Source organism: Eschscholzia californica, unplaced genomic scaffold, assembly GCF_041429995.1.
Source record: "Eschscholzia californica isolate CP2 unplaced genomic scaffold, dmEscCali1.0.p SCAF_2, whole genome shotgun sequence".
In the NCBI taxonomy this organism is placed as follows: Eukaryota; Viridiplantae; Streptophyta; class Magnoliopsida; order Ranunculales; family Papaveraceae; genus Eschscholzia; species Eschscholzia californica.
The window spans coordinates 5,819,843-5,835,069 of record NW_028238309.1 but is presented as its reverse complement, the minus strand read 5'-3'; the positions used below and the strand labels follow the sequence as shown (position 1 = coordinate 5,835,069).

Here is a 15,227-nt window from a genome sequence, read left to right as displayed (position 1 = left end):
GTCATAAAATTAATAACCATTACGGCACGAATAACGTCTTAAGGAGAGAGTATCCAATACTCGACTCGGTCATAAATTATACCTTATATTATTACTGTATTGTCAAACGGAATCATCATCAAATTATCCATTTGAGAACGATGATTAAAAAATTGTGTCTAACAACAACTGATCGTGCCCGAGATATACCCTAGTTGAGTATAAAAGTTGCACAAAAAAAAAGAGTGCCTATAGAAATAAAATAGGTGAGGTGCCTATAGAAAATAAGGGGAGGCGCCTATAGATCTGTAGACAATGATTCACCACTCACCCAATAACACTAAAAACACAAACAGAACCTCACACCAACAACTTGTTTACTATCCAGTACTTCAATCATTCACTCAACTCACATCAACTGAAAAAGAAAGTGAGTTCAAAAATGGAGTTTGTGGTCCAAACTTGCTCCCTTTTTAACTTTTTCTCTTCTCACTTGATGTTATTTCTCTCTCTCTACCCATTAACTTTTCTCACTTTTTTCTCTCTCTTATTTCCCTCTTCTTCCATTTCCTTCTACCCTTTCTCAACTCTCCCTAATAATGGAGTCCCAAACCCATCACAAAATGAAAGAAAAGGGTATTTTGAAACAAAAACCAAGGAAGGATTTGGTAGTAGAAGACTATATAGAAGAATCTGAAGAGGAAGAAGAATTAGGGTTTAGGAATGATGAAGATAAGAAAAGAAAATCTGTAATTAAAAGAGGTTCTAACTGTGGAATTGGGGTTTCCCCACCTTGTTGTCAAATTGATAAGTGTAATTCTGATCTAACTGATGCTAAACCTTATCATCGTAGACATAAAGTTTGTGAATTTCACTCTAAAGCTCCTGTTGTGGTTGTTGCTGGAACTAGACAGAGGTTTTGTCAGCAATGTAGCAGGTTAAGTAACCCTAATTTCCCCTCTCTCTTTAAATCATTTCATCTATGTTGTTTATTAGTTCAATTGAATTATATTTAGTTAAACTTGATTTTATAGGTTGATTTTAAAAAATTGAATTTTTTTTGCCTGTTTGTTTGGTAGGGGAAGTTGGTTTATGAGAATACTACTCAAGAAAGAGAATTATGATGACCAAGTAAAAAATATCTAGGGTTTCTCGTTTTCGACTTGGTCTTGACTTAGATGCTCCACAAATTTTACATAAGTCCAGACGTGATAGGCCTGCTAGGTCCAGACGTGATAGGCCTAATACTCTATGATGGTTCAATAGACTCACACATACTCTACGTTATTGAACTAAAAGATGTTTTTGGTTCAAAAAACTTTGTACGTAGGGAGGTGTGTAAGAATACTCCTAAGTGGATAAAGGGAAGTCCATGACCACGAAAAAGGGGATGTCTACTCATTGCCTCTTGATTTTGAGTAAGACGTCCACAAACGTGATGGGGTTTGTATTGATATGAACTTGGCTTGTTACTAAAATATGTTACAATAAATCTTTAATGAAATTACTTTAGTGATCCGTTTACCTTCTCGATGCGCCTAGTTACTAGTTCGACTCGGGCTAGTGGGCTCCCTATGATTCGGCTAACTCGTTTTTGAAAACAACTACAGCTCCTATAACTAGGTGCATCAGTCGAATGGTGCCTAGGCACCGCTAGTTACTTCATAGCTAAACATTTATATCTCATGGACGAGTAAATACCTAAAAGAAACTTTGTTTTGTTATATTTGTTGTGTTAGTTCCAAATTGGTTGCGGTGGTGGTCATGTTATAAGTGTGAAGAAAAACCTCATTTCGTAAGCTAGACTTTAGGGTGAGATAGGCCCAAAAACACTTAAGGGCAAGCAAAATCTGTAGACCACACCCACAAGTGGTATTAGATCCGTGGTTTACCGAAATCTTTCAGGTCCCATCGTAGAAGGGAGGATAATCTTCACAACCCAAGGTGTGAAGGGAAAGATAGTTGGTGGTAGTCCCACATTGGTTGCAGGAAGGGTGTGTTCACTATGTAAGGGAGGGGAAACTCTCACCTCTAGATCTCACTTTTGGGTTGAGATAGGCCCAAGACCACTTTGGGCAAGTAAGGCCCATAGACCACACCCACATTTTGTTTCCTGTTTTTTTCAGATCAATAAAGTTCCATCAGCTTGCTTTCAAGTTCCTGAACTATTTGGTTTTCTTGCAGAGCTGATGTAGAGATCCTCCATTTATTTCTCCATATGAGTTAAGCTTGGTTAGGGATAACGGTCAAAGATTAATTCTCAAATTATATCGCAGAAGTTGTTATAAAATACTCGTAAAAAGTTCTAACTTAACAAGGCAACGTTAGCTACTTTTATAGTTTTATGTCATCTCCATTACAAAGGTTCAGTCCAATTCTGGTTCTACCATTTATTCGTCCATTGCTAGAAGCTACTTTGGTTTTCAAACCAATTACCGACTTTCAATACCTTCGTTCTTTCCTATCTAACTAGATTATTAGCTTGATTTGGTTCTTGCTAATCAGAGTTACCAAATACTCTCCCTTGCCCCGCCCCCCTTGCATACCGCTTGTCGGATTCTCCGTACCCTTTTTGGGTATGTACGTGATCCAGTATTCCAATTCTGGCGTACCAGAGTCTCCAGCCTTTAGTTAACAAAATTTCTTCGTAAAAATCTATAAGCTAAACTAGTTTAGTTCTTAACTGAAAGATATTTCGATTAACTAGTTAAGATTTTAAGTTCAATAGAGATAATGGCTGAGAATATGTATGAAATATAGGAAGTATTTATTGTCTAGTAAAAATAATCCAAAATGTACCATACATAGCGTATCGCATACTCACATGGTAGCTCATCACGTACCGGTACCCGGAACTGGGTTCCAGTGAAAACATTGTTTCTCATACTTGTTTATGCAGGTTCCATGAACTATCAGAGTTTGATGAAACAAAAAGAAGTTGTCGTCGACGTTTAGCCGGACACAATGAAAGGCGAAGAAAGAGTTCTTCTGAATCTCATGGAGAAGGCTCAAACCGTGAAAGAATGGACCCTCAGTTAAAGGAAAGTAACTGCAGGGGAACTGATTCAAGCGTGAAGATCCGTATTAGTCTATCTGGAAACGGCAAGCATTCGCAGATCAGATAAACCAAAGTATTTGCTCTCTCTCTTCTGTCATCTTCCTATATATTATTATGTCAAAGCTATTGGATTGTGTTTATGTAAAACCATATAGCTTGAGGAAAAACACCCAAGCCTCGAGTTGCTCAGAGGATTCATGGATTTACTTTCATGTTTCATACTGTAAGCCTATGAATTATGGTAAAATCCATGACATTAAAATATGAATGTTTGGTTTGAGTTTCTTGTGTTTTGGCTTCTTTAGGTAATGATTTATAAGCTTTTGATTGTGATGGTAAAACAAAATTTCTGCAAACTATATTTCTCCATTTCTGCTTTGAAATTACAATCCTTCTCACTCAGACCCATTTTGCTTCGAAATTTTGAACAACTACTTTGCTTTGATTTTGCTTCTATTTACTCTTCTTTCCCTCTTTCATCATAAACTACTGGAGCCTCAACTTCAGGCTCCAGCGAATGTATTTCGTCTTCATTGCATTTTAAAAGTAATGGATTTTGTCTGCAGGGGTTCCAAACACTCCTGGACTTCTTTTTTTCTTTCTCTATCTTCATTTCGTTTTCTTCGTGTTTTTCGAAGGGTATCATTTGCAGTTCGATCATTGGAAAAAAAAAAGACTAAAGAAAGGCTTCAAACGATCCCAGTTTCTTACTAAAAACCGATAATGAAAACCTTATCTATTTCTTTTACTGATTTTATCCTTTGATCTAGCATATAGAAGTTTTCAAAGAGCTTAAAGCATTGAAAAATGGTTATCATCAAAATTTGGTTTGATTTCTAGTGGTTTTAGAGTGATTGAATGTAGTAATGGAGTTTATCAGAATTTGAAAATTTTGAATAGTCTCCGATTCATACTAGTCCGACACTATAGGCAGGGTTCTCTAACTAGACAGGCTGAGGCCATAAGCAATGTCTCTAACTGTCCAGTCCGAGAGCCTAAACAAGGTCTCAGACTGGACAACCGGATGGAAAGGGCGCCTGCTGAATTTGGCAGTCAAATTAACTTGATTGAAGTCAATAACTCCGACAGAACGCCAACAATAGAAAACTGTGGCGCCTATAGAAACACCCCTCTGCTTAATCGTAATTAACTTTGGAAAGTTTTTGTAAGCATGAGAATGTCGATAGGCTAAAGGGTGAGTTCAACCTTAGAACGTGTAGAGGTTTTGCGAGTGGACTCTATTGTTCAGCTTTGCTTAATAGTAGCTAACTTCGAAAAATGTTTGTAATAGCCATAACGTCTAAAGCCTAGGTTAAAGGTGTGCTTTCAACCTTAATACGTGTAAAAGTTTTTCGAGTGGATTCTTTGAACTTTCGCTAAAAACAAAATCCACTTCCATAATTTAATAATTGTACATTTAAAGCTAAGTTGAAACAATATCAAACAACTGCGACGTTACAATAATCTTAAGTCTCGTGAATTTGCCAATGTGTCGTATCAATCATTTTTTTTTGTTACAACCTATCAACCTTAAAATTATGGTCGGTTTTTGTAATATAATGGTTTACATAACGAAATCTACGTTCACTTGTTTCTAGAAACATCACTCTCCACTCACTTCAAATATTCACCTACCTAGATGCTCTAATGAAGTAAGGGTAGATAGTGAATGGATATCTAATTAAGTAATTCAACTTGTATTTCTTAGAAATGACAATAATTTATGACTAAATATGTGTTAAAAATGGACAAAAATCTTAGTGATATAAGAAATTCACCATAACTACAAAATAGTTAAGTGAATCATTGTTAAAGATAGAAATAACTTATGACTAAATATATCTTGTAATTGAAAACTACTCCATTAAAAACCCTTCCTAATTCTTACATTCACAACAAATGTGATTGCCAAAGAAGAAAATCACAACTAATTCCAAATATTCACCTACTTAAAATGCTAATTCAGATTAATTCTTAATACTAAATTAGAATACCATTTAATTAATCATAATAATGTGAACATTAATGCTATTGATGCTAGAAATACACCTTAAACATATCAACAATTTATGAGTTTTCCTATCTTATATATCAAGAACACATGTTAAATATAAATTATTTCTCTTTTTTTTAATTATATTATTGTAAAGATCAATAAGATTACTGAAAAATTTCAAAAGTTAGATTTGACTTATTAAAATTAGAAAACAATTATGATTTAAATTAGGGTAGTTGTTTGAGTGACCCAACTTTATAATCCTACCATTTTTGTAGATTTAGGAGTAAAAAGTAAACCAAGAGAATTGTTTCCATAAACATAAGTGGAAAATTATTCTAGATTAGTGTTTGATAAAGTCACTAGCTATGTACAAAAACGCAGAGAGAAAATCATCCTCTAACAAACACACTCCTTAAGTCCTTAAACCAAAAAACTCAACAATTAGCTCGAATCATCTTAAATGACTACAATACCCTCAGGCTAAAATTGATCTGAATAAAAGACAGATGAGAAAAGAGGAGAACGGAGAAGGGCACAGAAGAAGAAGTAAAAGACATTAACTCTTCCAAAATTAAACGAAAGTGCATGTGTTTTTTTCCTCTATATATATAAATCCTTCCCGGCGACTCTCTTTCTCTCTCTAGAAAACTTTCTCTCTCAACTTTCACTCTCCTCTGTGGAAAGAGAAAGAAGCGAGAACTCAATCTCTATCCATTTCTCTCTCTCTATCAATGCCTGCTCAAAACGGAACTTCGTCTGAGATGCTTGATGTGGATTCAAAGCAATCTCATCACCAGCAACAACAACAATCAGAAACAGTAGAAGTGCAGATCAAAAACGAAGTGGAAGTAAAATCAATTGAAGGAGACGAAAACAAAGAGGTGAAAGAAGTTGATGAAAATGGAAAAGAAGAAGAAGATGAAGAAATGAAAGAGGTGAACGAAGAAGAAATGAAAGAGGTGAAAGGAGAAGCTGAGGAAGAGAAAACTGAAACTGAAGTTGTTGATTATGAAAAAGAAGAAGACGAAGAAGTAGAAGAAGAATCGGAAGGAGGAAGCAATGGAGAAGAATCGGAAGGAGGAGGCACTGGAGAAGAATCGGAAGGAGGAAGCACTGGAGAAGAATCGGAAGAAGAGGAAGAAGGAGGAGAAAGTAAGTAATTCTTTATTGATTTTGTTTCTTAATTTCTCATTAATTCGTGACTTTACTTATTAATCGTTTCTTAATTTCTCATTAGATTCTGATGGAAGACATTCTGCTACTGACGGAACGGATGATGAAGAAAATGATGATGATGATGATGATGATGATGATGATAGGTCCGTATGTGAATCTTACGTCTTTCAGTTCCTTTCTTATTTTTAACTGTTCATTTGTTTACTGTGTGAGCATTAAAGATAGTATCGATTTTTGGTGGTTTATAATGTTCGTTAATTTTTTACTCTTTTCAATAAATTCTGAGTTTTTCTCTTGTCTAAGAGGATATGCCTTTTGTCTGAATCAGACAATTTGATCAATTACTAACTGTTGATTGTTATGACTTGTGATAAATGGTTTGAATTTTTATGCTTTTCTGACTTGAAATTGTTCATTTGTATGTTGGTTTTGAACTGATTTTCACAATTGAAGCTCGAATTTTTTTTCGTCATTCGCTAATCGAGGCTTTCACATGGCATTTCTGTTGATTCAACAATTGAGAAGTGACTGAAGATACTGTTCCAATTTTCAACTTTTGATGGTCGATTTTTTTGGTTAATTTGTTTTTTTTTTATTACTGTATTGTTAAAATAGTATGTTACTTCAATAGTAATTGGAATAAAATCCCCGATCCTCCAAGAGATCTTTTTTTACCGATGTACGCGGCACAAAGCTATCAATTTTATGTAAATTGAAGTAGAAACAGAAAACATTTATGCCCCATTTATGTGACAAAATTATGGATTAAGTTGATAAATGATGGTGGTCCACTTATAAAGATAGGTGGTACAATGAGATCTAGTTTTGGTGTTTGTTGTTTCTCAGTTTACCTGCATGATTTGATTCCTGTATTTCGATGTTGGAAGCGTTAATTGGTCTGTATGAACGTTTTGTGTTCGTATCCAGGGGACCATATTTCACTGTATTCATTCTGTCTATTCCCTTTGGTGTTGAGCCAACCATTCAGTTTCAGTTTATGCCTAAGATATACTAGGTCGCTAGTGTCTTTTTACAATATCTTGTTACTTTCCTGGTTAAGAAATGTGATAATATCTTCCTTTTTGGTGGTTTTTGTTCATTGATTTCGACTCGCAAACATGGAATAGCTTTAACTTCAATGCTAATTTTTGTTTGCCCTTGCTCGTGGAAACTTGTTTAGTATTAGACACTTGCACTGGAGAGCATGATCTTTTATATGTGCTAGGCATTGTGCTCCAGGGGCTAAAGTTTGAAAACTTTTCTGGTTAAATTGGCACTAGTATTTTTGTTATATACGGATACAGTGTCTACTCCTCAAAACCGTCCATCTTGATCTTTACTAAATTTTTGCTAGTGTTAGACATCACGCAAGTAATATACATTTGTAATTGCATCATCAAGGGACATTTCACATATTTGTTCCATTGCACAAGACATCCACTGTACTGAATATAGATGTGAAACTTTACTATGTTACAATGCAGATTGAGTGCCTATGAGCTTCCTCTAGATCTAGATTATAATTGCTTATGCCTATATCTTGTGTTTATAATATCTTGCCTGCTCCTGCTTTGTGTTCCTCGCAGGTATGTCCATGTGAATCTGGCAAAGGTACGCAAAGAAGTTGAGTGCCCAATATGCCTAGGTATGTTCATTTTGGCCTGTTGTTAACAATATTTTGTTGCTTGGAGCTGAATTATCTGTCATAACATGAGTTTTAGCATGAGAGGATACTGATGAATTACTTGTTGTTATTGAGTATTTAGTTTATGTATTAATTATTCTTCCAAGCCACTCATAATCATTTTTACCATATCAATTCGGAAAATATATTGGTTAAACTTATAGGAGTGCTACTGTGCTGTTATTATTGTTGTTGTTGGAGCCAAACTCTAAAATAATCAGTGCCCTCATTATCAAAGTGAGGGTCACAACCATGCAAGGGAAGCGATAAAAAAGTCAGTCGCTGTTTCAGCACATTATAAGAGCATTTCCCATAAAAATCCTTAACCTGAGCTTGTTCTGTGGAAACGAGAAGTCCCTAGAGCTGTGTATGTGTATCATGCACAAGTATAAATATCAGTGTGACAATCGCCTCAGCTCCTGTATTCGATGTATGGGCTGTGTTATGTAGAGTTCTATAAGGACTTCTTTGCTATTGTTTTTGTGTTTTCCTTTAACACCGGATATATGAACTTAGTTTATTTATATTTAACATGCAGGCTTGATGCTAACCTCTAGCAAGTGGAAAACCTTAGGGACTTCATTTTTTTACGAGTCTTACTTGCTATTAACTTTTTTAGCCTATATTGAGCCATCATATATGTTACATGTTTTATGTTGCAACTTCTCTTTATATCAGTTATAACATACTTCCTTTTATACATTGATTGATTTATCTTCTTTTAGTTCCTTTTATGGAGTTTGCAATAACAGATGTAGGTTTAAGATTCTACTACCGTAGTTATTGGCCGCTCAGCAACCTAATATGGTTAATTGTGCAGGAGAAAAAAATATATTTTCTTGATTCGTCCTTTAATGCTTTCAGGTATCATCCGCAATACAAGAACTGTAATGGAATGTCTTCATCGCTTCTGCAGGGACTGTATCCACAAATCAATGCGAATGGGGTACTGTTTTATCTGACCTTTATTGTTCAGTCTTCAGTTTGCTATTTCTTGAGTTAATTGGCGGAAATAATGGTCAAAATCAATAAGGCGGTATTTATCTTGTTTAATCTTATCGTCTGAATCTGACTCATCTGGATGTTAAAAGCCTGACTCAACGGATTCAAATTCAACCTAAATCAACCACACCTGAGTCAGTTCAAAGTTCGAGTCAGATTTCAGATCTGACTTCAGAGAAAACAAGCACTACCTAAAACTCAACTTTTTTTCCCGAAAAATACCGTTAAAGAGTAGGGTTTGATGGATTTTCAATGAAGAAACCAAGGAGTCCAAATTATTATACTCTAAAAACCAGAAACTTCATCTTCTTAAACACCAGAACTTCTCTATCTAGAGATTCTAGATGTGCCAGCATATCTATTACGATGCAGTTCATCAGGTTAAATGGTTGATCCATGTTATGTCATCGGTACTAGTTATTAAAAGTTGAACTTTGCACAGGAATAACGAGTGTCCTACTTGCCGTACTCACTGTGCAAGTCGTCGATCTTTGAGGGACGATCTAAGATATGATGCCATAATTGCAGCATGCTTTCCAGATATAGACAAGTATGAAGAGCAGGTAGTAAGCTGATAGAATTACAAATCTTCGTTTATCTGACTGAAAATGTAATTTATTGCGTTTTCACGTCAATCTCATCTTACTCTGAGGCTTTGGTTGCAGGAATTTGCTTTTCAGGAAAAGGATGAGGCTCGCAATAAGCAGGTCAGAACAAAATGTCATGTATATTAGTGAAATTTTCTACTCTAACGTGGTCTTTGCGATTCACGTCGTAGATGAGTATTGAAACATCTGTATGACTTCATTGCCAATGCCATGGATATGTCACATTTGGACAATATCTAACCTTACACGATAAAACATATGACAATTGACAACTGGAAGTCTGGAAAAATAATTTAACATGCATGCACTACTTCGACAAAGTATACCAATATTACTTTCACAATGGGTTAACATTTTGCAGAATTACCAGCTTTTAGATTCCCTACATGAACCAAAAGAGTAAAAACAGTTTAAGAATACTTCAGAATTCGTTTATGTACATATATGTAAGAATATTTAATACCATTTAAGAATTGTAAAGTAAGAATATCTGGTGGTATTAAGAACTTATTCATGCACACCACCCAGCTCCTCATGTCCTGATGTAAGCCCACATAAGTATGAGCTACTTGACTAAAATAAAGTTAGTATGTCTGATGTCTGCATATAGCTAGGTGTACCACTCCTACTAATTATTGCCAAGAAATCCAAGTCCCTACAGTTTGCGTCAACATTCTTGACAATATTAGAAGGATATCACTTATCAGTGCCTTATGCGCCAGGAATCCATATTAAAGTCATATTCCGAAATTTGCGAACCGCCTTCGTTTCATAACCCTCATTCGGTAGGATTCTAATTATCTTATTCCAATTAAAGAGATTTATTAACAGACGTCGCTCCTCTCTCTGATGTGATTATCTATGTCTAATCTGGTTCATTCAAACTGTAACATCTAAAGGCTTTAGCTTCAGTTAAGTCGGGTATACAGCTTAATCACGTGACTTTATGATGGGTAAATTGGTGACACTTCTCTTTTTTTTGTTCAAATCTCTAAGTACGTCCCCAAATTTCATATGCGCCAAAAGTGTCCTCTCTGTACTCTGTAGTGTTCTAACCCCTAACACAAGTGATCTTTTGTTGTATAGAAGGCTAGAAGCTCTATCTGCCTTTGCTCATTCTTGAGATTTTTTTTTTGTCTTCCTCAAATCTTCAACTTTTTAAACTCATTTTATACCTTCCTCATCAAGCTCGAGCAAATCCGGTCATAGAAGAGCTTCTACGAATGTCAGAGTTTAGGATTTTAGCCCCCTTTTTTTTCCATTTTTAGGTTACTTTTTTTTAATTAACATAGGCTACTATAGCTGCTAGTTACTGTTTCTATGTTAAGTTCTAATCAATGTTTGATAGAAAAATGCATCATCACAGTTATTAAATGTTATGATGGGGAAATGCATATTTTTTGTTGTTTCTTAGTGTTCGGTTTTCTTTCATATGAATCATTTTCCTTTTATGTTTCTTTTTTCATATCATTCTTTGATATTATTGAAAAAAATGAGGTTTACTTCTCACTTCCACAATGAGACTAGCCTCAGCGCCATTTAAGACTTTTTGCCTCACTTACTGTTATAACCTTTTTAAACCTTGGCGTCTCCAATCTGATAATGAAAGTATCTTCCAAACTTGCACACACATTCGCCTATTTAATTTTTGGATAAGCAACATGATAGTATTTATTTCATGTATAGAAATCGTCTTATAGTTCCTTAATATTCACTGACCTGAAACAGATCCAAGCATCTATTGCTCAAACAGTGCAAAAACAATCAGACGCCCTAACCAAGCGACGCTCCACAACTAGAACCCCGGCAGCTGCATCGCTGAGGAAGTCAAGGAAAAGAAAAAGTAGAAACAGTCGAGGCATAGAAATACAAGGATCTGATGATGATGAAGAAGTAAATGGTAATGTATGTGAAAGGGGCTCATCTTCTAATGATGAACGCTCTGTAGATGCTAGGCAGAAACGGCACAAGCTATTGTCAGGGACTTGGTCCTCTCAACCTTTTTCAGCAGCTGCAAATGCAGATGGAAGTGTCGACGAAGATGATGATTCTGAAGTAAGTCGAGATATTCCAGGTATAACTCCTGTAAATATTGGAAACCCGGAAGTACCTTCTTGGGGTAAGGGCGGTGTACGAAGTCACACTCGATATGGCAGTCTAAGCGGTAGCACTGGGAAAAATTTACGTCGTATAAACAAATTGGCTAATCATCTCCGTAACTCGGCCGAAAATGATAATGAGGTATAACAAGTATCTGTTTTATTTCTTGCTTATTGTGTTCGGACTTGACATAATTTGACTTTTTTTTCATGTATTCAGTTGGACGTACATCTCATTCTAATTTCTTTCGACGAACAAAGAATCCCGAGTCTGGAGCAACCATATCTTTGCTGCAGGCCGACTTTGTCAATCAGACAACTTTGTCAAGTAAGTCCTCTTCCACTGCTTTATTCACCCGATTTTAGAATGATGCTCATGCTACATGCCAAATCAATTAATAAAGTAATTTTTGGGTTCCTAGTCCAAAAATCTACACCTAAACACACATTTAGTCCACCCTAATATTAATATAGGATTTTAAGCCAAAATAATAATTATAATAGATATTTAGTCCAAATTGACCCATCTCTATAGAAAAAACAGATCTCTATCATTTCTATTTAATCATAATACCCATTATAACCTTTTATAAAAGAAAAAACCCACTTTTGAAAACCAAACCCCAAACTTCTCTTTCTTTTTTTCCTCAGATTTTTTCGATTGATTTCAAACTTACTATATGTTTCGCAATATACACGTTATTTAGTATCAATTACGTATATATCTACAACAAAACACTTTTAGTATTGTTAAAGTATGTCTAGATGTCAAAGTTACAATGTTTTTCTGTTTATTGATTCTGGGTTTGTTTCATAAATAACGTGTTATTTATTGTTAAAGTTTCATACTTTATTTCATTTTTTTTTATATGTGTCATACATAACACATTATGTACCAACAATGTTTCTTTCAAAAGGAAAAAAGAATAAAATCCTTTTTTCTGGGAAGATTGGGCCTTAATCCCTTTTTGAATTTTATTTTGGGCCTAAAACCTGTGGACCCTTAATAAAGCTCTACTTATCCAGCCTCCCCTTTTCGTTTTCACTTCAACTTAAAAAGCCATATTGCCGACAGGCGACACCCTTATTTTATCCGCAAATGATGTGAAAGTAGAGCATATCGAGTTATCGACTCATGATTGGGCATATCTACATATGTTTGTGCCATTAATGAAATAGGAACCCCGAAGTCTCTTGAAAGTATGGTTATACTAATTCATGGTTCTGGGCTCAGTTTATTTCTCTCCAGACTCATGTTCAAGCTGAAGATATTGACATCTTTGTTGTCAAACACCCTGTTTTTACAAAAGATGATGAATCTGGTTCATCAGTCAACTCCTCTGCAGCTACCAATTATGTACTTCCCAAGATCGATCTTTCCAAGGAAACCCCGCAGATATTGGATCGCGAAGAAACTCTGGCAGAACAACAAGAACACTACACTGCTAGCGGAGGCCAAATGGTAAGTTCTCCCTAACAGGAATAAATTTGTTGAGCTATAGCTGGTTTAAATGTTCCCATTCATCAACTTCTGCTTGGAAATTCTATATCATTTTCAGGTTATGGCGTATATGAAGAGAGCCAAGCTAGAATTCTGATCGTGGGGTCGTGTCGGAGAAGTATCATTATATGGAAACTTGTTGGAATTAAAAGAGGTAAATGTTACTGTTTTTTCGAGAGGTGTTTATACCTATTAATTTAAGAAGTCATTGGTATACATAGTTACAGATGAGGAAGGGTAATAAAAAAAGGTAAGTGGTGAGACATACAAAAAATACATAGATAGAGGACAATCATTTAAAAAAGACAGAGAGATTTTGGTTAACTTTATTTCCTCCTTTCTTGAGTAGGAGGAATGATAAAAGTGAGGACTTGATGAAAACTCAAATTGTTTTTTTATTCTGTTGGTACTTTGGTTTTGAATATTTTCTAAACTTACAAATTGGTGATGTTGGTTTTGAGTTGGGATGGTTTTTAAGATATTGTTGAATTATGGATTCATTATTTTTATAAATTTTGTTTTGGATATTTAAACTTTATATTTGGTAGTTATAGCTTGTTTGTTTGTGTTATTATTCCATTTTTGAGTTTTCCATCATTAGGAAAAATGATTCCAATTTTGTAGTTAAATTATAATTCAAATACCTAGCTAGCTGCTTTATTGTAGATGAAGCAATAATAGGCCGAGGTTCACCTCGGTGTCAAAGACTTGCCTGTGGAGATCGACCACCTCGTTACGTACTGGTTCATCCTTTCATGTAGTTTAGATGTGAAACAGAAATATCATGCGCACGGGAATATTTCATACTTTGCTTAGGATTGATTACCTTCTAGACTTGGGTTTATAATCTAATATCTTGTATTAAGTATTAGATCCGGCTCTTAGAGTGATTGGGTATAGAAATCTAAAGTGGTCTAGAGCAAGTTGATTCTAAGGATTACCTTCCAAAGTGGTTTTGTACCTTAACATCTTATCTTAAATATTGTCTAGGTCTTTAAGTTTGGCTCGATTAGATTGAGAGACTTGGGGTGGTCTAGAGTTGGTTCCTACGAAGAGAAAAAAATCTTGTACCATTCGATACTAGGCTAGCGGACTAGAAGGTACTGAAAATCAAGGAATTATTCGAGAAGCAATCTCGGTTTTCATGTTGGTAGGCCCATGATATTGGCTATACGTCGTCTATAGGCAAAGGAAGACGGAAATGCTTCTTTTGTTCTTCTTCTCTGGGTGGGATGGGGTTAGAGAAATATTTTCTTCATTACTCTTCTTGGTACATGGGGGACTTGAAACTTTCTTTTTAGGTGAAGGTACCACTTAGAAAGAAGGTTCGGCCAATTTTGATAAATATTTTCTTTTTGAATCAGATGATTTAATCCAAAGAGGGAAAAGGATTACAAGCCCAGAAGCCCTACAGGGCGGCACATAACTTTGTTACTTTATTATGCTCAGTCCGATGAAAGAAGCATTTTCTTTACAAAATTGTGGAGGAAATAGAACCTGCCAAGGGAGATTACAAACCTTTTCTAGAAAGGTAGTATAGCATCCATGTCTAGAACCTGAATCTAGAAGGTAGAAACCAACTTCGCAACTACTACGACCAAGGGTTTTTTTTTTTGGAATCTGATAACTTCTTGATTAGGCAAAGCCAAGGTGGATTACAATAAGAAGTTAAAAGAACAAAACACAAAGAAATAACCCTATGCCCATTACCTATGAAGAGGAGGCATTTTAGTTTCATTGTGACTTTAGTGGTTCCTCCACTATCATGAGTTCATGACCCATTACCACCATTTCCACCATTGATTTATGTAGTTGAGTAACTAACTTTGAGTGGGTCAAAGTTTGTAACCGTTTCCGCACCTCGAACTGCATTGATAGGAGAACCTTCATCGGCCGTCGGTTGGGATTTGACTCCCATTGTCAGGTCAGCATCTTCCTCCATGCAACCCGAAGCTTGAGTCTCACCCCGATCTTAATTTTTGTTTCCCACAACTGCAATACTTTGATCCCCAAGAGATCACACAGAAGAAGCAAACCTGGAATAGCTCGACAGGACGAAATAGTTCTAAATAGATAAATCAGTCGGCAGCCCTAATAGTTATGCATCGATGTCTAAAAAGT

The 15,227-nt window shown here is 35.5% G+C and overlaps 2 protein-coding genes across 2 annotated transcripts; both read left to right on the top strand.

Annotated features, from left to right (window-relative positions):
* Nucleotides 1–385: 385 nt before the first annotated feature.
* On the top strand, nucleotides 386–3,324 carry LOC147555624 (squamosa promoter-binding protein 1-like). The gene is made up of 2 exons (XM_086663486.1): nucleotides 386–916; nucleotides 2,879–3,324. The coding sequence occupies exons 1-2, from the start codon at nucleotides 579–581 to the stop codon at nucleotides 3,102–3,104; spliced, it is 564 nt and encodes a 187-aa protein (XP_086519612.1). The 5' UTR covers nucleotides 386–578; the 3' UTR covers nucleotides 3,105–3,324.
* A 2,242-nt stretch (nucleotides 3,325–5,566) lies between these two features.
* Nucleotides 5,567–13,644, top strand: LOC147555623 (putative E3 ubiquitin-protein ligase RING1a). Its single transcript, XM_086664281.1, has 10 exons — nucleotides 5,567–6,188; nucleotides 6,274–6,335; nucleotides 7,797–7,857; nucleotides 8,761–8,842; nucleotides 9,341–9,461; nucleotides 9,564–9,605; nucleotides 11,235–11,747; nucleotides 11,826–11,933; nucleotides 12,840–13,067; nucleotides 13,165–13,644. Exons 1-10 carry the CDS (start codon nucleotides 5,768–5,770, stop codon nucleotides 13,201–13,203), a joined length of 1,677 nt encoding a protein of 558 aa, XP_086520407.1. The 5' UTR covers nucleotides 5,567–5,767; the 3' UTR covers nucleotides 13,204–13,644.
* Nucleotides 13,645–15,227: the final 1,583 nt, after the last annotated feature.